The following is a 25728-nucleotide window of genomic DNA, read 5'->3' as shown; positions in this document are numbered from 1 at the left end:
ATTAAGTAGCCGCTCCAAAGGCTTCTCCTGCTGCCATGGCGACGCCCCGCCCCCATAAACAGCTTTCGCTGCTGCCATTGGTCAGCACGTCTCCAAGGTGACCGCGGGCTCTTGCCACTCTCTCTGGCGGTAACTCTCTTGGAACTCCCTCCTTTTGCATCCTTCTCCCGCGCCACCCAGCCCCCTACCCGCCCGCGGCTCGCGCCCCGCATTCCCGCCGGAGGGGCGCGCGCAGGTTTCGGAGAAGCGCGCGGCTCCGCGCTCCTGCCGACGCGGGCACCCAGGGGAGCCGTTCACCCCAGGAACCGTACTCCCGCCCTGCCCCCTTCTGTCCCGGCTGCTCCGAGGCGTCTACCGCTCCCGCGACGCAGCCCGGGGCGCGGGGCCATGCCAAGAGCGGACTCAGACTCGGGAACCGTGTGCTGGGGGTTCCATGTCCTCTCCTCTGGGCTGCGAGTGGCACTGCTCACGTTCTGCGGCCTGTCCCTCTCTCCCGATCCCGAGTGTCGGCTCTGGTGCCTGCGGGCAGGCCTGACTCTCCGATGCCACCTGCCGCCCAGGTCCGCAGCCTTGAACCGCATGGACCGCAGACGCACCAAGGCGGGTAGGGTAATCCCTCCCGTTTCCTGGTAAGCGGCTGCCTCCCCACCCCTGGCATTCCAGAGGCTTCTGCGGAAGTCCTCCCTCCTTCCCAGATATCTGAGGAAGCAGACCCCGCGGGTACAACTCAGAGAAGCCACGGACTTCCCAAATTCTCCTAGCCTTGGGTCATTTAAGCCAATAATGCCACCACCCTTTAAGTGACAGGGACTGCGGTCCTCCCTCCCCCGCTCCGGCCTCCCTCCTGTCACCAGCTTCCCTGCTCTTCAATTATTGAGGAGCTGCAGTGTTGGAAGTTCTCGGGTTTAAGGGCAAGGGTGGGGCTGAGGGCTCCTTGCTGAGGCCTCAGGAGCTGGAGGGCTGCGGGGCGAAGCCAGGGCCCAGGGGATGGCACATCCACTCCCTCCCAGGGGCATGCCCTCTCCTGCCCCTCGCCTTCCACATTCTCCAGAGTAAGTGGTAAAGGGGGCGGCAGAAAGTCAGACAGGAACTTCCATCAGTAACCAACGGCAGCGGCAGCGCCCTCCTTCCTTGTCAACAGTTTTATTCTTTTTTAAGAATCATGCAGCAGTCCACAAACACCGCATCCTGGTGTCCCCACTGTCGTGTCCCCAGGAGCGTAGCTCCAGGGACGAGGGGCGCCCAGGTGGCACAACCGTACACATACGCCCCTGCACGCAGCAGCTGTGCAGCGCCTGAAGCAGAGCGGGCGGCGAGCGTGCCAAGGTCAGGACAGGACACTCGCTCTCTCCAGGTGAGATGGCTTCACGTGGGTGGGCCTGTGCCCCAGAGGTGCCCGGCGTGGGCGTGAACTCTGGTGGGATGGAAAAAGGCTCTGCCAGGAGGCCTGGATCATGCCACCTGGAGGCGTGGGAAGCTCAGACCCGCGTGTGGCAGGGAGGAGCGGCCGGCCCCCAGCTAGTCTGTGCCCATCCATTCTCTCGGGGTCAGCGGCCACCAGCACGACTGTGTCCAGGCGACGGGCGGGCAGCGGCCTTGTCCCCTCAGGCTGACTGAGGACCAGCCTCTGGGTGGGACGTTTCCGCTTTGCCAACATCTGAATGAGAACAAGGGGGGGGCGGGGCGGGCTGAGGACAGGAAGTGACTGGAAAACAAGGACTCAAGGGCCATTCTATAGCCCAGAGGTCTTGGTTAGGGAACTTTCTGAGCCTCCCTCCCCCTAGGAGGACACAGACCCCCCAGAAAGGGTGACGGGGATGGCTTCCTGCCACGGTGGCTGCTGTTGACCTGCAGCTCCTTCATCTCGGGTAACACCACACCGCGAAGGCTACCTGCCGGAGAGCAGGTGGGTCTGCGTGCCTCTAGCCTAGGCCGAGCGAAGCCCCCCTTCCCCGGTGTTTCTGGGGCTCAAACTTCGAGGAACTCGGGGAGTGGGGTTATTGCTCAGATCTCAAATAAGAAGGGGGCTGGGCTGGAAGAATGTGGGGGAAGGGGAGGACACGGAGTGGGGCCTGAACCAGTGGAGTCCGCTGCAGGATTCCGGAGAGGCGGGCCTGGGAACTCCATCCAGAAGCTTCCATTCCGGTGTGGCTCGCGTCACACCTGTCAGAACAGCAGGCTCCCCGCTGACCAGGCGGACCGTGAGCCACTGGGCGATGGGAGGGCCCCGCTCAGCCAGGCCATGCAAAAAGCCGCCGAGAGGGTGCCGAGCGAGGAGCCCTGGGCACGGGGCTCCCTTGGAGGCTTGGCAAGGGCCCCGAGAGGCTCTTCCGGGTGACAGTTCCAAATGCTAAGACAAGCCATCGGTCGGGCGTAGCCTGGGCTCCACATCCCAACCTCACACATGGCTGTTTTCAACTCTGCCCCCCAATCCTGCGCTCCACCACCTCTTCCAAAGGCCAACAGACGAAGCGTCTCTCCAAGAGCTAAGGACTCAGCAGAGCCGGCGCTGAGAGGGGGCACACCCAGCCGCTCACGGTCCGGGGTGCCTCGCTCTCACAAGCTTTTGGGCTGGGGGGGGGGGGCGGGTGGGCACGTGACCGGAACACTCTGAGCCTGTGGAAGGCAGTCCCTCCCCTTGGCCCTCTCAGGCTCAGGAGGACTGGAAGGCGGGGTGGGGAGGAAAACACGGGGTGGGGAGACTCCCAGGGGTGAAGGCCCTGCCTCCTGCCACCAGCGCCCAGCCCACTGCCGGCCCCCACTCAGCGCTCTCCACCGCTTCCTTGGGGAGTCCTGGGTACCAGTTGGAGGGTCCCTGGTCCACCCCCCTCTCAGCCTGTTTCTTCAACTATGAACAAACAGGGGTGGAGACGGGGAAACGGGGGTAGGAGTACCAGCGGACAGGGCCAGAGCGATGACGTAGCTCCACGCATCTGAGCGAGGGGGTCAAAATGTGTTTTGAAATGTCACCTTAGGGTGGAGTCCCAGGCCTTCCCGGATGCACCTGATCCAAGACCCTCCCGAGGTCGGTCATGTAACCGTGTGTGTGTGTGTGTGTGTCTCAGGTCCAGGGCCTCCTCTCTGAACAAGACAGTCACACGAGGCTTAGACTAGCTCGCCTGCTGGAAGCAAGAACTGTCTTTTCAACCAGCCGCCTGGTGGGCTGGTACCATTTCTCTTGTCCTTGAAGGAAACTCCGCACACAGTGCAATGTGGCTTTGCCTTCTCACACGTCTCCCCCAAACCCACCCCAAACTGGAGGTTTCAAATTGGTGTTGCCGTCCCTGACACCAGAAAATGAAGCCGCTAAGACTCCGAGTCTTCTGGTCTACCCGCCACGGAGAAGAGAGATGCTGGAGACGCCAGCCTGGGGGCCGTGGCTCCCTGAAGATCAAGATACAGTGGGAACGTTCCAGAGGGTCTCTGAGGAGGCAGGAGGCGTCCAGCCCCTTCGGAGAAGGGCGGGTCCCGGTGATGGAAGGCTGGGGGCTGGGAGAAGGAGCAGGCTGGCCTCCACGCCCGGCTCCCACATGGGTGTACGTCTCCACGTGTCCTACGGAAGATGCCCAGGAGGCCATGGTCCAGTGAGTCCAGGATGGGACGCGGGGCCGGAGGGGGCTCTGGCCTGGGGTGGGCTCTCAGACGGCCAGAGGCCCCCACACGCAGCGCCCGCTCTCGGCATCCTCCAGGCTGCTGGACGACCGGCGCCGACGCCGAGGGTGCCGACGACTGAGAGCGTTGTCATCAGCCTGCCAGGTGCCTGAGGGGAGAGAGGAAGGTCACAGGGCCCGACCTCGGCCAGGTCCCTGGGTCTCCAGCAGGGCAGCCCGGGAGCTCGGCATGGAGGCTGGCGGGATGCGTGTCACCTGAAACTGCGTGTGTGGGCCACAGCGCGGGAGAGGGAACGGAGAAGCGGGCGCCCCTGCCCCACGGGGCCTCTGCGCCCCATGGCAGAGGGACATGCGGGCTGCTTCTTGTTCTGTGGACTTGCCCTCGGACCCACTTTTGTGTCTTGTTTTGAAGTCGGCCTACTCAGGGGGTCCTCAAACTTTTTAAACAGGGGGCCAGTTCACTGTCCCTCAGACCACTGGAAGGCCGGACTATAGTTAAAAAAACACACTATGAACAAATTCCTATGCGCACTGCGGGCCCGGGATGAGTTGGCTGCTGAGCAGGACAGGCAGCGGCACCCGGCGGGCCGGATACATGTCCTCGGCGGGCTGCATGTGGCCCGCGGGCCGTAGTTTGAGGACGCCTGGTACGTGCTATGGTGGACGAGAAGAACCTGGGCCCCGCTGAGCCTTTCCTCCGGCGGGAAGAAGTGTTTGCGCCCCGAGTGTTTGCTGGGGGGCCAGGGTGGGGCAGGAAGCGACTGGCTGCCCAGCAGGGTGCCAGGGACATGGGGGGGGGCAGTGCCACCCCATCCCCACACCTGCCGCTCTTCATCTTTTTGATCTGAGCAGCCGCCGAGGCTTGCTATCCCCTGGTGCCATCCACCTCAGGAGGCACAGGCCAAGAAACTGGGGGTCCCACGGGCATCACTCCTAAGCTCCTCACCCTCCTCTCAGCCCCCCGCGGCTCTTCTCTCTCCTTCGCCCTCTGCATCCCACCCACCACCGCCCCTCTGTTCACTTCCCAGGCTGCCGACGGATGGCTGGGCTCCACCCCCGGCTCCTGCCTTCCCGCCTGCAGGAGCCAGGCAGGGCATTTCCCGCCTCGCAGGAAGCTTGAGGACTGGGTGAGGCCACAGGGGAGAGCGCCCAGCGGGGCACCCACTAGCAGGTGCACGACGGCCAGTGCCCCAGGCTCTGTCCAGGCCATGCTCACCTCTCCGCATCTCCCCTTGCCCGCCCGCCCCGCCCACGGCCCGCAGGGAGACGCTCTGTGGACAGGCAGGGCCGGGCTGCCCGCAGCGCAGGAGGAAGACCTAACTCCGGACTCCGAGCAGCGACCCCCCTCCCGCCTCTACAGGCCCCTGCCGGTCGAGGCCCAGGGGGTCGGAGGGCTCCCCCTGCAACCTGCACGGCTACCCCACTTCTCACGCCGTGCCTGGGACCGCCTCCTGAGCAGGGCCGACCAACTCTGCAGACGGGCCTGAGGCCGGCTGTGTTCATGTTTGAGGGGGGACACTCACAAAAACGTGGGGCCGGCCGCAGGCGAGGCCAGCCAACCACATGAAACCCTCTGGTGGCAGCAGCTCTGGGCTTAAGCAGCAGCAACCGCTTATTTCCAAGAAACGCGCTGGGCGATAATCCGCTTAGGGCTCTAAGCGTCGGGGAGGTGGGCCTCGGGGAAGAGGGGTGAGTAGAAAGGAAACCCTCAGGCGTCTCACACCCAGCCGGAACTGGGGGGCCGCTGGCTCCTGGGGTACTGGTGTCGGGGATGGGGGTCAGCAGCTCCTTCCCTGTGAGGCGGCAGGACAAGAAGGGAAGGCGGGGCCGCCCGTTATGCGGGAGCCCGGGGGAGCGGGAGCTGTGTGCGTTACACAGGCGGTGGGGCTCATACCTAGTCCTCAGTCTATGGGGCAGGACTCCGGAGCTGCGCTGTGCGTAGGAAAGACCAAAAGCAGATGGTGAACAGGAGCGAAGACACACACGCATGCACAGAACAAAAGAGCGCCGCCGCCCGAGCCTGCGGGCCGGGCTCCTGCTGTGGGCAGACACGGCCATTCTAGAACCCTCCGGGGGCGGCCTCCAGACTCAGGCTGGCGTCCGCTCTCCCTGGGGTGCCCTTTCCCTACAGGGGGCGCTGCCGGCCTTCAGCGACACCCGCTGCTGCCTTGCTCACCCGGGCCAGGGTGCGAGCCGGCCACAGAAAGGAACCCGGATGCTGGGGCGGACTCCGGCCAGAAAACCCAGAAAACGGGGCTCGGAGGTTTAACAAGGCGCTTCCCTTCAGTTCCTGTTTGGGGGACTCTGAGATGGGTGAGTGAAGAGACCTGTAGAGGCAGATTTGGGGAGCACGTACAGGGCACCCCTGTCCCGAGGTTTCCCTGGGGAGGGTTGGGGGGGGGTGTAAATCGGATGCTTCCTCAGTCCCTACCCCGGGCCGCCTTCCCCAGGAGCCTCCTAGTCTGGGTCACCCACTCGCCCCCACAGGCATTTAGTTCTTAGTTCCGTCAGCTACGCCACGTCCGCCCGGTGCGGCCATTTAAACTGTATTGTGTTTCCACGACAACCCGTCACCTTCGCTCTTCCCCATCATTAACCTCCCAGCGGCTCCCCCAGGACGACCCCTGGTCCCCGACCACTGCCCCCGTGCGCCAGTCCCTCCGGCTCCCTGGACCCACCTCGCCTCGGCTGGTCTCGGAATTCCCACCTGCTCACCCCTGCCCCGTCCGCTTAGCCGCCCTCCCAACCACATGGGGCCACCCCTCCACCCCTGGGTCGCGGGGCCCGAGAACCCCAGAGGCTTCTTAGGGGACAAGAGGTGAGGACGGGGACCTGTGTGGTCCTCGCCACCGGCCGGGCCTCCTGGCAGGCAGAGCACCCGTGAGCGTGGAGGGTGATGGGGACAGGGAGAGTGGGGTGCCCCCAGCTCCGCCTCTCAGGGGCCCTCCTCGAGGGGAGCGCCCTCCGCTTGGAGAGGGAAACGGAGACCAAGGGCCGCGAAGCTGTTGGAGCCCACAGGTTCGAGGAGCCGAGCCGGCCGGCGGGGAGGAACCTCGGGATCTCCATCGTAGGATAGAAGTTTGACCTTAAGGCCGAGGGCGAAGAGGCCCCTCCGTCCCAGGGGACCTCCCAAAGCGGGCACGCCGGTCACTAACCCAACGGACGCTTCCAGACAGTTCCCCAGCACTTTGCTCCCAGCATGGTGCTCCCGGCCGAACCAGAGCCCGTGTGACCGCGTGAGCAGCTAGGCTGTCCCTCTTCCTAAGAGCCCGGGACCTCTGGTGAGGGGCAGTGGACAGACACCTGAAGCGCTCACACCTGAGCCCCTCACCGCACTTTAATCTCAGATCCCCACAAGGAACCCCAGGGGTCCTTCCTTCCTTCCTTGTCTCACTCCCCTCCCCAACCCGGAGAGGGAGAGCGGACTGAATATCAACCCGCAGGCTGGCTGCAGGGCGTGAGGAAGAGGAGGAAGCACAGGGACTACGCTCACATTTCTAGCAGCTGGGTTGGCTCCAACAACTCCCAGCAGCTCCCCCTGCCAACAAGGGGGAGGGGGCGGGGGGAGCCCCTCAAGGGAGGCAGGACCTAGATTCTCTCCCCAGTGAGCAGACACAGGGTGGAGCGAGGGCAGAGATGCCATCTGCGGCCGGAACCAACCCTCCCCATGACCCTTGCCCAGAAGCACCCCCTTTTTCTGGAACAGGAATGGATATATCCTCCCAAATAGCTTTCTTTTCTTGGGAAAATCCCAGCCTATGGAACACGGGCCCTTGCCGGTTAGGGATGGAACCGAAGCAGGAGGCTGTGGGATGCGCGCAGGCCCAGCGGGCGCAGGGGCGGGCGCGGCGTGGCCGGGAGGACAGTGTCGGCACAGAGCGAACACGAGCTGTCGCACAAGCCTACAGACGCCAATGAGTCGGAAAAGACGCGGACGACAAACGGACAGACAGAAGCGAGGTGGGAGGCAGGAAGTGACGTCCAGACCGGACTGAGCCAGCGCTCCATAGAGGGTGACCCAGGAGCCCCGGGAGAGGCCGGAGGGCGCGCCCCCGAGGCCCGGCTCCCTGCAGGCCGCGCAGGCCGGAGCGTTCGGACCGTGGCCTTCCCAGGCCGATGGAGCGTGGCAACCACAGGCAGCTGTGTGGCTCCAAAGCCTTGGCCACTTCGCGGCACGCGTAAAGCACTGGACCACGATGCCAGGGGGCTGCTCTGAGGTTGAAATGTCTCCATTTCAGGGGGCGGGGGAGCGATGATGACGGACCACACGCGTGAGGGACAGCGTCTGCCGTAAAACCCGAGGGCAAGTCCGCGTGGGCAGGACCTGGCTTTGGAGCAGCGGCTGGGGGAGCCCCACGGGAGCACGGCGGGTGAGAGGTCAGCGCCCATCGGCGGCTCCTCTGCAGGAAATGGGCCTGGGTTCCGGTTAGCGTGGTGAGGAGGGGGAAGGGCACCCTGACAGCCCTGATGAAAGGTAAGCTTAGGGCTCCAGGAGCACCGTCACCCTCCAGCCCTGACCTCTCTCTCCTTTGGGATCCAGAGCTAAGTAAGGCGACTGGTACCCCAAAGCTCACGGTCACGGAGCCACGCGCTCGTCTAGCTCATGTTGGCTTTCGCCTTCCTGCTGAGGAGCCACGGGTGCCCTTCACAAGCAAGGGCTCCGGCCCCCTTCCAAGGCAGACAGCTGTGTCTGCCTCACACTGCCTGTCGGGGACACAAGGCCAGGCCGCCCGCCATGGGATCTGCGAGATCGCGATGGAGGGCCCGAAGGAGAGGGAGAGCTGCTCCCTCCTCCCAGCCTGACATGTTCCCTCGGGCACACACTTCCTTTCGGCAGCAGCTTCCGGCATCTCAGCACAGCCCAGGCTCCTGCAGGAGCCGCAGGGCAGGAGGTGGGCGCCCCGGGGGTGAGAGCAGGGGTGTGAGCAGGGGAGCGACTCCCACCAAGTTCACGTTCAGCAGACTTGCCACTCACCGGGTAAGCAGACCTCAGAGCACAGCTTATTGTCCAGTGCTTTCACGCTTGCGATGTCAAAGTCATTGTTATTGTCACACTCCATGCCTAGAAACGCGCACGTCCTCTGGCCTGTAAGGGAGTTAACGCAGTTAGACGGGCGGGCTGGATGCGTCTCTGCTCTGCTGTCCTGAACATACGCATCTTAAGGATGGAGACAAACTAAATCATGTGTTTAAAAAAAAAAAAAAAAGACAGTAATTGAGTGGGTAAAGAGTGGACAATAAAGGAATCAAACTGTGTGGGCATGTTCGTGGTCTCGACCTAGCCTGCCCCTTTTCCCTAACTGGCCCCTTGCCAGCCATTGTTCCGCAGGAGCCGGAGCCTGGGGGGTGAGGGGAGCTCTGCCAGGGGCGGGAGGAGCTGGGGACCCGCCACGGAGCCGCCCTACTCCTGCCTGTGTCTGTGGGTGCTGTTGGGTGTGCTCCTGACCACAGGGCTCTGCGGATGCTAAAGACTAGAACAATCGAAGGTCTCGCAGGTTCCCTAAGTTTGCATATCAAGTCAGAATCACCACATTCACCAAGTTACGATCCATTTTCTTATGGGACTTAGGAAATTTGTTATTTTTGAGGACGTTTTAAAGGGACTGGCCAGAAACCTACAGACATGTGAGAGGGGTGGGTAGAGTTTTAGCTGTTATTTTTTTCAAGCGCCCTCTATTTTATTTCTTTTTTAAAAAAATATATTTTATTTATTTTTTTACAGAGAGGAAGGGAGAGGGATAAAGAGTTAGAAACATCGATGAGAGAGAAACATCGATCAGCTGCCTCCTGCACACCCCCTACTGGGGATGTGCCTGCAACCAAGGTACATGCCCTTGACCGGAATTGAACCTGGGACCCTTCAGTCCGCAGGCCGATGCCCTAGCCACTGAGCCACACCGGCGAGGGCTTATTTTATTTCTTGCTGAAAGGGAGAGGAAGACACACAGACCCACCATGGGGGCTGTGCAACGTCAGGGGGAAGCACCTGTGGCCTGAGCTTTTCGGGGGTGGGGGGGCTGGGGACAGTCCCAAAGGGAGCCGTGAGCACTGAGGACATGGACCTCGTCGAGGAGGCGCCCAACCCCGTCTCGGGCCGGCGTGCGGAGGGTGGCGGAGGCACCGCCTTGGCGGCCATCCCCTCCTTCAGGGCGACTTGGCCAGGCAGAGTGGCCAAGTCCGCATGCGCACCCCTGAACTCCCCAAGCAATGGCCAGTGCTGAAGCAGAAGCGATGAGGGTGGCACCTGCACCCCGCAGGGTCGGGTCTGCTTTGGAGGTGTCCTTCCACGGAGGCGCCTCAGAGCAGAGGGGAGAGCTGAATTCCATCCCCAGCCTGACCCAGCCCCTCCCCCGCTCCCCACGCCCTTGCTCTGCAGGTCACCCCTCCACTTGTCCGCACTAGAAACGACACTGCTCCCCCTGAGGGTGTCCTGGAGGCCTGAGAAAACCACTCCGGCAGCTACGGAACCCCGCCCGCCCTGCCCTGCCCCGGCCGCTGGCTCCTGGGATTCCCTGTCCCAGCAACATCAGCCCTTTCTTCGCTACAGCAACACTAAACCCGCAGCCCGAGTCCTTCCTCCCAAGCGGAGGAGACAGCGTCGCTGCTGCTGCTGCTGCTGCTGCTGCCCCCGGGGCGCTGAGAGCTCTGGGGGGCCCGGCTGGGAGCCGGAGCAGGAAGGCAGGCAGTGGGAGCTGCCCGAGAAGCGTCGGAATGTGTTCGACGTAAAGGGGGAACCGTCCTCTGCCGCCCCCCATCCCACGGCCTTGGCTCCCAGCCCCGCGCGAGCCAGGCGGGCGCTGCGGTCCTCAGACACCCCATCCCATCAGGAAGGTGACCTTCCCCCGGGGCACACGGCTGAGGAGTGCCACCACTCACGCCAGGACCCCCTCTGCGCCCGTGAAAGAACACCCGGGGAAGAACAGATGAGAGGGAGCAGAGACCAGGTCGTTTACCATCTTCCTGGGTGGGGGACGCATCGTCTTCCTCCATGACATCGTTTCCCTACAACAGAAGGAAGGCGCCTGAGGCTCCGGCAGTAACGGGAGCACGGTGGACCTGGATCAGGGCGGGTCGGGGGCGCCGACCACCCGCGTGGCCGGCGGTCTGCATGTCACCTCGGCCGGCCTCTGCACACAGCTCCCCACTGCAGACCGGAAAGACAGCCGACTCCAGGACAATGTGGCTTGAACTGTGCTGTGTGAGGGCCCGCTGCACACGCACGGGCTGGAGCCGAACTCGTCACCCTCACGGTGTTTAACTCCAGGGCCGGGGTCAGCAGCGTGGGAGCTGGAGGTGCCTGGCAGGCCCCGCAGAGGCCGGCTGGCTTGGGGAGGGATGGGTCTGGGGCGTTTCGGATGCATGCTGGACATGTCGGCAACAGCCCCGGTCCTGGATTAGCTCGTACTGCTTTCCAAGGTGCAAACAGATGTCCCAGGAAACTAACCCTTCCAGAAACCCCTTCCGATCGCAAACCCTATCCAGACACGCCTCTAGAATATATGGCTCCAGAAGAAGTTCTAGAGGAAAAGGGGACAGTTCCTGAGCCCTCCCTGTGAGCTGGGCGGTTTAGCACACCATGGTCAAGGCACTTCTCACGCTGAATTGTCACCCCATCTCCCCGTCTGGGGGGTCCAGAGGGTGGGGGGCAGGCAGAAGCCAGGCCACGCAGGCCTTTATGGCCCCCGGGCCGGCAAGACCCGCACCCCAGCCACCGGTGCAATAGCCACCAAGTGAAGGAAGGCGTTCAAAGCCCGCTCCGTGCCGTAACCCAAGACCAGCGCCCTCTGCTAACTGGACACCCCCGCCCCCTGGTACAGCTGCTGTCCCTCCTCAGCACGCCTGACCCGAACGCCACCTGGGAAGGATTGTTCCGGAACAGCACCCCTCCCGTCTGCTTCCCCAGCCGGCACCAGGGCCCTCTGATCTCTGACCTCTGGCCGGGAGGGGCACCACGTCCCCTGTGGGGGTTACCTCTGCGTCCTGCTCTTCAGCGAGGCCCACGAAGTTGCTGTCTGGAGATGCCGCCGGCATTGCCTGCAAGAGTAACAGGAATGGTGCCCTGACCGGTTTGGCTCAGTGGATAGAGCGTCGGCCTGCGGACTGAAGGGTCCCAGGTTCGATTCCGGTCAAGGGCACGTACCTTGGTTGCGGGCACATCCCCAGTGGGAGGTGTGCAGGAGGCAGCTGATCGATGTTTCTCTCTCATCGATGTTTCTAACTCTCTATCCCTCTCCCTTCCTCTCTGTAAAAAATCAATATATTAAAAAAAAAAAAAAAAAAAAAAAAAGAGTAACAGGAATGGAGGTGCGGACACCCTGTTCATCCGCCTTGCAGCAAACCCCAATCACGTCCTCGGGACACAAGTGGTGCCAAGCAGCCCCAGCTGGTGTGGCTCAGTGGATAGAGCGTGGTCCTGTGGCCCAAAGGGTCCCGGGTTCGATTCCGGTCAAGGGCACGTACGTCGGTTGCAGGCTCCTCCCCAGCCCCAGCCCTGGTTGGAGCGTGTGCAGGAGGCAACCAATCGATGTGTTTCTCTCACGTTGATGTTTCTCTCTGTCTTTCTCTCTCTCTAAAAATCAATGGAAAAATATCCTCGGGTGAAGATTAAAAAAAAAAAAAAAAGTGGCATCAAGCAGAGTCAGGCCTGACCGGGGAGCCCTGGGTTCTCTTCCCCCATTTCCATGGCTCCCCTTCCCAGCACGTGGGGGCTTCCAGATGTCCCAGGCGCACCTTGCCTGAGCTGCTCGGATGTGTCACACGGAGAGGCAAGGACGCCCCATGCCCTGCCCTTACCTCTCCTTCCTCGGAAGCGGCCCTGCTGGCGGCCAGCGGGGAGGGGAGCGCCTCTCCCTCGTCCTCTGTGCCCGTGCCCGTGCCGGGGGCGATGTAGGAGCCGGACATGGAGGAGACGGTGTCGGTGCTGAGCTGGGAGTGCTGGCTCTGGGAGGACACCATGGACATGACTGACTGGGCCAGGCTGCTGCTGGCAGGGTCTGTGGAGTCGGGAGGTGAAGGGGAGACGGGGGTCAGCATGGGCTCGAGCTGAGAGAGGGTCTGAGCCCTGTCCCTGCCCCGCACAGCGAGGCCACGGGGCCTGTCCTCCCCGTCACCGAAGGGGTTTTAGATCGAAGGTTTTCTTTTTTATCCTTTTTTTAAAGTATGTTTTATTGGTTTCAGAGAGGAAGGGAGAGGGAGAGAGAGAGAAACATCAATGATGAGAGGGAATCTTTGACCGGCTGCCTCCTGCACGGCCCCCACTGGGGCTGAGCCCACAAGCCGGTCTGTGCCCTGACGGGGACTGGAGCCGTGACCTCCTGTTTCCTAGGCCCACGCTCACCACTGAGCCACGCAGCCGGGCCGGACTGAAGGTTTTCCAGGGCTCTGCTCCTTCGCATTTAGAGCTCAGAACTCACTCGGGACCAGGGACTTGCAGGACTGGGGGTGAGACAGTGCTTGTCCCCCCCGCTTGTCCCAGGGAGAGCCAGTCCCTCCCCTGTCCAGTGGGGTCTGCTGGTCACCAGCTTAGGTGTTAACTCGCTGCCCGGGGTCTGTCTGCTCCGGAGGAAACAGGGCTGAGGACTGGGCTCGGTGGGGGGGGGGGACGATGTGCCACCCTCCCCGCTCCCTCGCCCTCCCCGCTCCCTCGCGTACCTTCTGGGGAGGAAATCGTGGAAGAGAGAGGTGTCCCCGTGCAAGACGACTGGTCAATGGCTCCTGATGACGACAGGGTGAGGTTCTCGCTGTCTGGAGTGACGCCACATTCCTGGGCAACCACGGAGGGAGCGCAGGTCAAACACACGCGAGGGCAGGAGGAAGGGCGAGGGGACACCGGGAGGGGCCGAGGTCCCCACGGCCACGGCCATGACACCAGGAACGGGCAGGGCCGTCTCTCCTGTCATCACTGTCCCCGGCCCTGGCCCGGATGCTGCTCCCAGGGGAGGTGCAGACCTCAGTCAGCGCCTCCCGCCCGCAGCACAGCACCTGCCGAGCCCACAAAGACTGGGCTCGGGTGACGCAGGTCAGCGGCAGCTGTGACACGGGACCCAGGTTCCCGGGATGAGAAACAGCTTTCCTTCTGGAGGGAAGGGACACAAAGCAGCAGAGGCCGCCCGCCCGCCCGCCCGCCCGCCGGGCACCCCCACTTGGAAGTCGGGTCAGTTCCAGCTCAGTCGTCTCACACAGCAGCCCCTCCCCTGACCCACCCTGACACCCCACCCGTTAGCCAGCTGGGCCGGCGACCCCAGCCACCCCCGGCGGATGCAAAGTCCTAGGGGTTCTATCTCCACTGCCTTTTCTCCAGGCTGCGTGCTTTCTCTCTCTCTCTCTCTCTTTTTAAAATATATTTTTATTGATTTCAGAGAGGAAGGGAGAGAGAGAGAGAGAAACATCCATGATGAGAATCATTCATCGGCTGCCTCCTGCACGCCCCCTCCTGGGGATCGAGCCCACCACCCGGGCACGTGTCCTGACCGGGAATCGAACTGGTGACCTCTTGGTTCGTAGATAGATGCTCAACCACAGAGCCACAAAAGCCGGACCCAGTGTGCTTTTCTGATCCCAGCTCTGGGGTTCCCTCCCACCGGCTCAGTCTGTCTCCCCCTAATCCATCCACACAGCCCCAGCCGGTGGGCCTTCAGGAAACAAAGCTCTCACAGAACCACTGACCTGCTCCGAGCCTGGACGTCTCCCCCATCCCCAACGTTTCCCGCCCTTTTCTCTTCGTTTCTAAGAATTCCCACGTCTAGCTCCTGCTCGTCCTCTCTCACACGCATGGTCTTCTCCACGTGCCGTCTCTCCCACCTCTGCCCCAGCACTGACGGTCCCTGCCATCGGCACACTTGTTTCCTATCGTTAAATTCATTCATTCATTCATTCATTCATTCATTCCTCCAGAGAACACTTAACTGAGCAGCGACTATGTGCCAGACACTGCACATGCCCTGTCCCCACTAGTCCTCGAGCTCCTGAGGGCAGGACCCCCGCTGTCATCCCCGCATGCTCCCGGTCCCAGCTCACTGCCTTGCCCAGAGGGGGTGCAATGAACCTGTGTTCCCTAGGCTCTGTGAGGGGGGCACAGGCAGGAAACCCCACCTTCTTCCCTCCACCACACGTCCTCCCAGCGTGTCCTGTGCCCGCACCCTCTTTCCCCGGATGCCTGCGTAGCTGGCTCTCACGCCCCCCTCGGTCTGTGTTCATGGACCACTCCGTAAAGAGAGCAACCCCACCTCTGGCCTCGACACCCCCTTCCTCCCTCCTCTGCCACAGCGAGCACAGAGCCTCTGACACACGTCTTGTACTTACTGCCTTTTGGGGCACCCCCACCCCACCATCAAGAACATAAGCGCCACCAGGCAGGGATCTGGCGGTCTCCTCACTGCTGCTGTCCTCGGCAGACGGAACAGAGACAGGTAAGTAACAGCCTCATGAATAAATGAACTGAACGAAACCTCTGCCGCTGTCTCCGAGAGGGTTCAAAAGGTGTCTGGCAGCCCGGCTGGTGTAGCTCGGTGGTTGAGGGTGGACCCATGAACCAGGAGGTCACAGTTGGATTCCCGGTCAGGGCACATGCCTGGGTTGCGGGCTTGATCCCAGTAGGGGGCGTGCAGGAGGCAGCCAATCAATGATTCTCTCTCATCATGGATGTTTCCATCTCCCTCCCCGTCTCCTTTACTCTCTGCCATCAATAAAAACGTATTTATAAACGTTAAAAAAAAAATGAATGACAGCAGGTGGGCCCGACCGGGAATCCTACCCGCGCCGGAGTCCGACACCTGCGGGGTGGGGGATGGGGAGGGGGTGGTGGTGCGGGTACCTCTCCCAGCTGCTGCGCCATCGGCCGCGGAGAGAGGCGCGTCTCCGAGTCACTGCAGGAAGGCTCGTCTTCCTCCTCGCGCAGCACGGAGGAGTTCTGGGAGATGGACCTGTCCGAGGGAACCGCCTGAAGCACGGCACGTGCCCACCAGACCCCGCAGGAAGGGGCGGACCGCGAGGAGCACCCCAAATCCTGAGGCCAAGGGAGGTGGGTGGAGCACCGGGAGGGACTGAGACCCCTTGTGGGCATCGGAACCTCTGAGTTTTCTCTTCAGCTCCTTCCGCAACTTGTGTGTGAACCTGGGAAAAACCACTGACATTTCTGCCGTCTTCGTCGTTTCATCTATAACGGGGGTGGGGAACGTCGGGCCCGCGGGCCGTGCCCTCGAATGCCTGCGGGATCACTGGGTCTGGCCCCGCCATGGCGGTGGGAGTGAGTCCACGAAACGTTTGGCCAGGTGTAGCAGGCCAACTTTTAATTTCGCACGGCCCGAGAGGGATGCCATAAACATCCAATGGCCCTTGGCAGGAGAAAGGTCCCCACCCCTGGCGTACAAGCTACCTTCCTTGATGCTGCGGCAGAAAGCTTATCCGTCTGGGCCTAGTTGGGTTTAAATGCCTAAAGGATACAAACCCCAAGGTTGCTGTACTGGTAGTCTTCAGACTAAAGGAGGCCCCAGGCCTCCCCGCCAACAGAACGCCTACTGGATTTGTCTATCTGGTCCCCCTAAGGCCCCACGGGCCATCGTACCTTCCTCTCCTAAGGGATGGGGTAGGCTCCCCCAGGGATCAGCGCCAGGTCTCCCGGGAAACGGGAAGCTCTGGGGACGGCCCAGCGGGCCCACCCTGCCTGGACACCCAGGTCGGGAGGGCGCTGAGGCGGCGGGGGGACCCCAGGCCAACCCGGGCGCGGGCCAGCTACTCACTTGGAGAGACTCCTTTTGAGCTTGAGTCCTTGGCTGCTGCAGTCGGACAGGCGGTCGAGCGGGGAGAGCGTCCGGACGGGGGGCAGGTGGCTGTCGCTGCCGTAGGTGGGCAGCATTCCTGAGAGGGGGCCGTCGCCCAGCGCGTGGAGTGGCGGGACCGCAGGGGACGGGGTGAGGGGCCCATTGAGAGCCTCCAGAAGAGACACCACTTCATAGCCCGGCGGAATGTTCTCGGAGGACTAGGGGAGTCACACAGGTTGGAGAGGTAATTAGCCAGACGGCGTGCATGGCTCAGAGGTCGTGTCGACCTGAGGTCCCGCGCAGAGGTCCCGATTCCCCGTGAGGGCACAGGCCGGGGCTGCAGGTTCAATCCTCGGTTGGGGTGTGTTGTGGGAGGCGACCAATCAATGTTCTCTCTCACATGGACATCTGTCTCTTTCTCCCTTTCTCTCTCTCTCAAATCAATAAACAGCCGAAACCGGTTTGGCTCAGTGGATAGAGCATCGGCCTGCGGACTGAAGGGTCCCAGGTTCGATTCTGGTCAAGGGTATGTACCTTGGTTGCGGGCACATCCCCAGTGGGAGGTGTGCAGGAGGCAGCTGATCGATGTTTCTCTCTCATCGATGTTTCTAGCTCTCTATCCCTCTCCTTTCCTCTCTGTAAAAAAAAAATCAATAAAATATATTAAAAAAAAAATAAAAATAATAAACATATACTCGGGTCAGGATTAAAAAAAAGAAAAAGTAGAAGGGGGGGGGTAAACCATCAATCAATCACCCAAAGTAATAACTTTATTCGCATTCTGTGTATTTTCTTCCCATTTCCCCCTCGTACGGTTTACACAGCTACAGTCTATCTGTGAATAACACCTTTACATCCTGCGTATTTCACCTGCACAGATGTTCTCCTTCACACGCGCCCCCTTGTCACCAACACCGCCAGCTCCCGGTTCCACGGGGCTGGCTACTTGCGTCGGACATTTCCGACGGTGAACAACAGCCTGAGGAATGTCCCTGTGCGTGAATCTTCTTTCCGAGGATTTTCTTGGTATTAAACTCTTAGACCAGAGGTCACCGTATATAATCGTGTTTAAGGCTCCTGACATACACAGCTGTATTTTTTTTCCCCACGATCTTTCTAGTTACACTCCTCAAAGCAGAACAGAAAACCTACTTAATTCTGCCAGCATGGAATATCTTTAAAGAGGTTTTTTTTTCCATTTGCAAGGTGAGAAATGGTGTCTCCCGTTAATTTGCATATTGTTGATTTCTAATGTGGCCGACTTTGAAAGCAATGCCTGTTAACCTGCTGTTTCCTCTTCTGAGAATTTTTTTATATCCTTTTTGAACATTTTTTAAATCTGTTTTATGCACAGGCGCTACGGCCGAGACATGGGTTTTCCTCCGATGTGAATGTTGTGAAGACATTTTTTTTCTTTACATGGGTGGTTGTTTGCTTTTCAATTTTGGTCATGTTTCATACATCTGAAATTCAAAACATTCTTTAAAGCTCATATGTTCTGTTTTGTTTTTATTGATTTTTTTTTTTTAGAGAAAGAGGAAGGGAGAAGGAGAAACACTGATCGGCTGCCTCCAACCTGGGCCTGCAACCTGGGCATGAGCCCTGGCTGGGAATTGAATGGGTGACCTTTGGGTGCCGGGGTCGACGCTCAACCACTGAGCCACATCAGCTGGGCTGAAATTTAAATTTGTTATGTGGGCCCTGACCGGTTTGGCTCAGTGGGTAGAGCGTTGGCCTGGGGACTCAAGGGTCCCAGGTTTGATTCCGGTCAAGGGCATGTACCTTGGTTGTGGTCACATCCCCAGTGGGGGGTGTGCAGGAGGCAGCTGATCGATGTTTCTCTCTCATCGATGTTTCTAGCTCTCTCTTCCTCTCCCTTTCTCTCTGTAAAAAATCAATAAAAAAATAAATTTGTTACGTGGTAAAATGTGCACAGTCTTTGTCCGTTCTGTTCCACTTTAAGCTTAGTGAGCCCTCTCCCGTCCAAAGTCCACCAGCAAGTCACCGGTGACTCATTCCAGCCTTTTAACGTTCTGCTTCGTTTGGAATAGAGTTCACTGGTTACTCCATGTGCAATCGGTTGCCTGGTAAGGAGGAAGCTACACTTGATTTTTCCTCCCCAGATAGCTAACTAATTATCCCAGTACCACTCACCGAATGATACGTCTAGCGTGGGAATCTAAAGAAAGTCAGCATCTGCTCCAAGGCTTCACCCCGACACTATGCCTTGCACCCCGAAATGGAGGGGGATACCTTCATGTGCTCGGCTCCCAGCCCCTGACCCCACCAAATGGGATAAAGAAAACCAGTTACTGCCTGGCCGGTGTGGCTCAGTGGTTGAGCATTGACCTATGAATCAGGAGGTTACAGTTGGATTCCCAGTCAGGGCACTCGATCCCCAGTAGCGGGTGTGCAGGAGGCAGCTGATCAATGATTCTCTCTCATCATTGATGTTTCTCTCTCCCTCTCCCTTCCTCTCTGAAATCAAAAAAAAAAAAAAAAAATATATATATATATATATATATATATATATGTATATATATATATATTTTAAATATATATTTTTAAATACATTTTTATTGATTTCAGAGAGGAAGGGAGAGGGAGAGAGAGACAGAAACATCAATGATGAGAGAGAATCATAGATAGCCTGCCTCCTGCACGTCCCCCACTGGGGGCCGAGCCCGCAACCCAGGCATGTGCCCTTGACCGGAATCGAACCCGGGACCCTTCAGTCCGCAGGTCGACGCTCTACCCACTGAGCCAAACCGGCCAGGGCAATAAAAATATATTTTAAAAAAAGAAAAAGAAACAGTTACCTCCTTCGAGGACTCAGATAAAGACGGTAAACTGTATCCCAACCTAAGACGACCACCCCCTTGTTTCTGCTTGGGGGAGTCCCGGCGGAAGTGGGGCCCACAGCGGGAAAGTGGGGAGGGCTCTCGGCGTGGCCACCACCATCAGGACACCAAATTCCCAACCTTATACGACAGGTTGGTTTCCAGGCGACACGGGCTCACCCAGCTTACTGCCCACTCCCGCCGCAAAGCCCCGTAAACGAGGGGCCAAAGGTGAGAGGAGGCAGCGAGGCGACCTCACCGTTTGCTTCACGGGGCGGGGGGTGGGGCGGTTGGGGGGGGGTGGTTCTGAGCCCAACTCACCGAGTGCTCCTCCGAGTCGGATGTCTGGGATGAGATGATGGGGTTGAAGCTGGTCGGGGACAAGGGGCCCAGCTTCTTCCTCATGGCTCGGATCTGAAGCAGCGCCCGGAAGGCTGGGAAGAAGGAGAGGGGCCGTCAGGCCGTCCGGGTGCGGGAACCGAACAGAAACCGCCGCCACCCCCGCTCCGGCGGCCACGGGGCGGGCCCAGCGGGGCTTACGCAGGCGGCAGATGGGGCAGTTGTTGGCCTGGTAGCGCAGGGTGTCGGCACAGGTGTTGCACAGGCAGAGGTGGCGGCAGGGCAGGATCAGGGTGTCCCGCACATCCGAGAGGCACACCACGCACTCGGCGCTGTTGTCACTCACCTCGTCCTCCGCCACCTGGCCGGGGACACGGAAGCTGAGCCAAGGACAGAAGGCGCACACCTTCCAGACAAGGCCGTTTCTGAAGAACTGAGACAAGGAATAGGAACAGTCCAGCCGGCGCGGCTCAGGGGTGGAGCATCAACCCAAGAACCAGGAGGTCGCCGGTTCGATTCCCGATCAGGGGCACGTGCCCGGGTTGCAGGCTCGATCCCCAGTAGGGGCCGTGCAGGAGGCAGCCGATCCATGCTTCTCATCATTGATGTTTCTATCTCTCTCTCCCTTCCTCTCTGAAATCAATTAAAAAAAATTTAGGTCCTAACCGGTTTGGCTCAGTGGATAGAGCGTCGGCCTGTGGACTGAAGGGTCCCAGGTTCGATTCCGGTCAAGGGCATGTACCTTGGTTGCGGGCACATCCCCAGTGGGGGGTGTGCAGGAGGCAGCTGATCGATGCTTCTCTCTCATCGATGTTTCTAACTCTCTATCCCTCTCCCTTCCTCTCTGTAAAAATCAATAAAATATATTTTAAAAAAAAATTAAAAAAAAAAAAAAAAGGAATAGGAACAGAAGCTTATACTTTCATCGGACTTGACCGTTTACCAAGTGCGTTCACACTCAGTTTCACCGACTCTGGGAACTTCTATCAAGCTCACACTGTGAGGCTGATCTGCCTCCGACCGGCTGGGCCGTGGGGCCAAGCAGACCCCACGGGGAAAAAGACGGGTTTAATGATCAGCGTCCAGAAAGCCCAGACAGCAAACGGCGGGGTGTGTGGGGGGAGGCGGGGGCGGGGGGGTGTCTCAGAGACTAACCCAGAGTGATTTAAACAGAGTCATCTGGAATGAGGGGCAGGAAGATCCTCCCTAGGCCCGCGCGGACTGCGGAGCGCGGCGCCCGACCTCCCAGGTCCCGGCTTTACCGAGGGCTTCCCGCGCTGCCTCTCGGGAGGACAGGCGGCGCTGCGGGCGGCACTCGCCTTGGCATCTTGCGTGTTGTACTTGTTTTCAATGCCGTAGATCTCCTGGAGGAGGTAGCTGACCCCGTCCACCTGAACAGCAAACACAGAGAGTCAAGGGCAGGCTGACCCTGGCACCGATAGGAGCGGTAACGGGGGCTGCGGGCTCACGGTGGGGAAAACCGAAGGCTCTCTTGTTGAGAAACACAATCAGTTGTTTGATTTTTTTCCACCGCTCCACCAACGGGGACTCACACGCTCAGAGGCATGCCTCTGTCCTGCCCCCACCATCGCCCACGGCTAAGAAAGGGGCAGACTAGCCCTCGCCGGTTTGGCTCAGGGGATAGAGCGTCGGCCTGCGGACGGAAGGGTCCCAGGTTCGATTCCGGTCAAGGGCACATGCCTGGGTTGCAGGCTCGATCCCCAGCGGGGGCGTGCGGGAGGCAGCTGATTAATGGTTCTCTATCATCATGGATGTTTCAATCTCTCTTTTCCTCTCCCTTCCTCTCTGAATTAATAAAAATATATTTAAAAAAAAAAGAAAGGGGCAGACTAGAATGGGGTGGGAGAAGACGCAGCACCATATAACCTCAGCTGTGACATGAATGTTAGGTTTACACACCCTAAAAAGAAAGGAGTGGAAGAGAAAGACAGAGGAGAAGACCTGGGAAGGAAAGTGGGGGGGGGGGGGAGGCATCGAAGGAGAGACCGACTGAGCCCCTCCCGGCTACGGAGCTGCCGTCTTCAACACGCAGCAAAATCACCCTCTAGCCCTTGTTTCTTTCTTTTTTTTTTTTTTTTTTTTTAACTCTTTTTAAAAATATATTTGTATTGATTTCAGAGCGGAAGGGGGAGGGGGAGAGAGAGAGAAACATCAATGATGAGAGAATCATGGATCGGCACGCCCCCAACTGGGGAACAAGCACACAACCCGGGCACGTGCCCTTGACCGGAATCGAACCTGGACCCCTTCAGTCCCCAGGCCGACGCTCTGTCCACTGAGCCACACCGGCCAGGGCAGCCCTTGTTTCTTAAAACTCCGCCTTCAACACCCAGGCTCACTCCCATGAGTCTGGGCCCCAGCAGGGCTGACGCTGGCCCGTCCCTGGTTTCCCTAATCCAGGCCCCGCCCCTCGGCCTGGCCTCTGTCTTCCTCCCCTGAGACCTGGCCTGTCCCTGATTCCATATCCCACCCTCCAGTCTGACAAAGTCGGTCACTAATGCTACTCTAGCTGCCGAAAAGCCATTTTCCTTGAGCTTCCCCAGCCGGCCACCCTATCCAGGCAGGACCTCCTCTGCCTCTCTCTCTTTTTTTTTCTTATATTTTATTGATGTTTTACAGAGAGGAAGGGAGAGGGATAGAGAGTTAGAAACATCGATGAGAGAAAAACATCAATCAGCCGCCTCCTGCACACCCCCCACTGGGGATGTGCCCGCAACCAAGGTACATGCCCTTGACCGGAATTGAACCTGGGACCCTTCAGTCTGCAGGCTGACGCTCTATCCACTGAGCCAAACCAGTCAGGGTCTCCTCTGCCTCTCTTAAAACATCTCTCTCTCTCTCTTTTTTTTTTTTTTAAATATATTTTATTGATTTTTTTACAGAGAGGAAGGGAGAGGGATAGAGAGCTAGAAACATCGATGAGAGAGAAACATCGATCAGCTGCCTCCTGCACACCTCCTACTAGGGATGTGCCTGCAACCAAGGTACGTGCTCTTGACCAGAATCGAACCTGGGACCTTTCAGTCCGCAGGCCGACGCTCTATCCACTGAGCCAAACTGGTGAGGGCTTAAAACATCTCTTAAATGGCTGGCCTGGCTCAGTGGTTGAGCGTTGACCTATGGACCAGGAGGTCATAGTTCGATTCCCGGTCAGGGCACCTGCCCGGGTTGATCAATGATACTCTCATCACTGACATTTCTCTCTCTCTCTCCCCCTCCCTTTCTCTCTGAAATCGATAACAAAATATATTAAAAAAACACACCAAAAACCTGTTCCAACTGAGTGATTATGTTCGAAAGGACACTATCAACTACTTTTATACTACGGTATTACTGACCTCACTAAGAGGGGAGAGCACTTAACCCCCAAAAATGAATAATGTGGAATTTCAGGTACCCATCACCCGTGGGGTGGGGGGTTGCCAGTGTCCCGGGCACCACTCCCCGCTCCTCACCCTGCATGGCTCTCCTCCTACTTCTGCAAGAGGGACCGGGTGGCACACCGCTGGGGCCAGGACATCTAGGGGACACGTGCACAAGGGCCGATCGTTCTGGAAGGGGGCAGCTGGCTAGCGAACTTGGGGTTTTAGAAAAGCACTGGTGGGGCCCCAACCCGTTTGGTTCAGTGGCTAGAGCGTTGGCCTGAGGACGGAAGGGTCCCAGGTTCGATTCCGGTCAAGGGCACATGCCCGGGTTGTGGGCTCGATCCCCTGTAGGGGTCAGGAGACACCGGGTCAATGATTCTCTCTCTGCATTGATGTTCCTCTCTGAAATCAATAAAAATCTATTTAAAAAAGAAAAGCACTGGTGATCCGGATACGTGAAGCCAAGCGCTCGAACTGGCCCTGGACGGGACCGCGGCACTGACCCTGCAGCCTGACGTGTTTCTGCCTGGCGTTCCGATGAAAGGAGCCCCCCCCCGCCCCCGAGCCTAATGTCGGGGACCGATGTCATCCTTTCACTCCTCAAGCCCTGCGCTCAGATCACGGCTGCGCAGCGCCAACAATTCCGGGGCAGTAATGACCGCAGAGCCCAGGTCCCTCCGGGCCACCCACGTAGCTTCCAACCCCCAGGCGCACACCCCTCCTTTCCCCCTTTGATGTAAAACAAGCGGGGGGCGGGGGGGGGGAGAAGAGTGCTTAGCAAAAGAGTAAAAAGAGGGGAGGGGGCAAGAACCCTGTTGGTGTGGCTCCGTGGTTGAGCGCCAACCTATGAACCAGGAGGTCACAGTTCGATTCTGGGTCAGGGCCCATGCCCCGGTTGTGGGCTCAGTCCCCAGTGGGGGGGCGTGCGGGAGGCAGCTGATCAATGATTCCCTCTCATCATGGATGTTTCTCTCTCTCTCCCTCTCCCTTCCCCTCTGAAATCAATGAGATTATATTAAAAAAGAGAGAGAGAGAGAGAGAGGAAGGGAAGTAAAGAGAGAAAGAGGAGGGAGAGGACACCAGCAGCCCGCCCTCAGGACTCACCACTTGCTTCTGTTTGAGGGGCTTGACACAGAAGGTCCCGTCCGTGTGCTGCAAGGAGAGCAGGGCGGTGACCACCAGGCGCAGGCAGGCGGCCCGGTCCCCTGCACCTTCTCTCAGCCGCACGTGGCCTGGGAGCCCCGCGGGGGGTGGGAGGGGGATAATGCCGGCTCCCAGAACGGGCAGGGCCTTGCCCACGTCGGGTCTGACCCTTCCGTTTGGAGGAGAGGAAAAGAGGCCTCGGGGTTGAAGGTCATGCACAAGGTGGTGGCAGAGCTGGAGCTCGGCCCCCTGGAGCCCCCAGCCCCCCGCCTGTACCCCCAGCCGCAGCCTCCGGGGCCCGCGCCACCCGCTGAGCTCAGGCAGCCGGGACGAGGTTGCCCCGTCCTCCTGGGAAAGAGCTAAACCTGCTGAGGGGAGGCCCCTAGAAAGCCACTCACTTACCTTCTCAAAAGTGCCCAACAGCACGTGGCAATGGCCGAAATAGTCTGGAAGAAACGCAGGCACACGGTGAAGAAGGGAACCCAACGACGCACCCGACGCCCGCCCCGATTCCCCGCGGTCCGTGCTGTCACGACAGGGGCACGTTATGGAACCCGGGCTGTGCTTGTCAGCCGCGGGCCTTGGGAACACGAGTGGGGGAGGGGGACGCAGACGCTGCCTGACGCCCACAGAGGCGGCCACGGCTGCCCCAGGCCTTGTGCCCCCCAAGGGCAGTGTGTCGGCTAAAGGAGACGGAGGGCGTCTGTCCGTACCGTCTCCTTCGTCCACCACGGCATGGACCACCAGCGGGTAGACCTCGCGGTCCAGATCGAAGCCGAGCTGAAGGGAAAGCAGAGGAAGAAGGAAGCAAGAAAGCACGCATTTAAATAGCACAGGGGCCCACCAGTAAGGCGGGCGTTGTCAAGAACCTCATCTCTACCGGCCGGCGTGGCTCAGGGGTTTGAGCGTCGACCTATGAACCAAGAGGTCACGGTTTGATTCCTGGTCAGGGCACATGCCTGTGCATCGGACTGAATCCCCAGTAGGGGGCGTACAGGAGGCAGCTGATCAATGATTCTCTCTTTTCAAAGATTTTATTTTTATTTTTTTAAATATATTTTATTGATTTTTTACAGAGAGGAAGGGAGAGAGGGATAGAGAGTTAGAAACATCGATGAGAGAGAAACATCGATCAGCTGCCTCCTGCACCCCCCCAACTGGGGATGTGCCCGCAACCAAGGTACATGCCCTTGACCAGAATCGAACCTGGGACCCTTCAGTCCGCAGGCCGATGCTCTATCCACTGAGCCAAACTGGTTTCGGCTCAAAGATGTTTATATCTCTCTCTCCCCCTTCCTCTCTGAAATCAATCAATATATACACTGAGTGGCCAGATTATGATGATCTCTGAACCCATAATAATCTGGCCACTCAGTGTATATCCTATATCACAAAAGGCTAATATGCAAATTGTCCCCTCCACCAGGAGTTCGACCAGCAGGCAGGCCGGCCAACCACCCATGTCCCCTCCCCCTGACCAGGCCGGCCGGACCCCACCCACGCACGAATTCATGCACCGGGCCTCTAATATATATACACACTGAGTGGCCAGATTATTATGCGTTCAGGGATCATAATAATCTGGCCACTCAGTGCGTATGTGTGTGTGTGTGTGTGTGTATATATATATATGTGTGTGTGTGTGTGTGTG

The 25728-nt window shown here is 59.4% G+C and overlaps 1 protein-coding gene across 8 annotated transcripts in view; it reads right to left on the bottom strand.

Annotated features, from left to right (window-relative positions):
- Window positions 1–1096: 1096 nt before the first annotated feature.
- Window positions 1097–25728, bottom strand: part of RNF157 (ring finger protein 157) — a 73999-nt gene continuing 49367 nt past the window's right edge. The window contains exons 6-20 of one of the 8 annotated variants that reach the window (XM_080677530.1): window positions 24791–24857; window positions 24480–24523; window positions 24039–24086; window positions 20811–20939; window positions 19750–19909; window positions 19531–19643; window positions 16349–16587; window positions 15424–15532; window positions 13263–13374; window positions 12405–12604; window positions 11583–11645; window positions 10553–10613; window positions 8587–8697; window positions 5506–5543; window positions 1097–3760 (exon numbers count right to left, since the gene is read on the bottom strand). In XM_080677530.1, coding sequence (XP_080533656.1) covers window positions 5518–5543; window positions 8587–8697; window positions 10553–10613; window positions 11583–11645; window positions 12405–12604; window positions 13263–13374; window positions 15424–15532; window positions 16349–16587; window positions 19531–19643; window positions 19750–19909; window positions 20811–20939; window positions 24039–24086; window positions 24480–24523; window positions 24791–24857 — 1482 coding nt within the window. In that variant the 3' untranslated portion in view covers window positions 1097–3760; window positions 5506–5517. Of the gene's footprint in view, window positions 3761–5505; window positions 5544–8586; window positions 8698–10487; window positions 10614–11582; window positions 11646–12404; window positions 12605–13262; window positions 13375–15423; window positions 15533–16348; window positions 16588–19530; window positions 19644–19749; window positions 19910–20810; window positions 20940–24038; window positions 24087–24479; window positions 24524–24790; window positions 24858–25728 lie in introns of all 8 variants that reach the window. The other 7 variants (XM_080677531.1, XR_013961056.1, XM_080677526.1 and 4 more) reach the window with 7 other exon arrangements.

Source organism: Plecotus auritus, assembly GCF_963455305.1.
Source record: "Plecotus auritus genome assembly, chromosome: 7".
Lineage (NCBI taxonomy): Eukaryota > Metazoa > Chordata > Mammalia > Chiroptera > Vespertilionidae > Plecotus > Plecotus auritus.
Note: the sequence above shows the minus strand (reverse complement) of the source record. Positions and strands in the feature narration are given on the sequence as shown.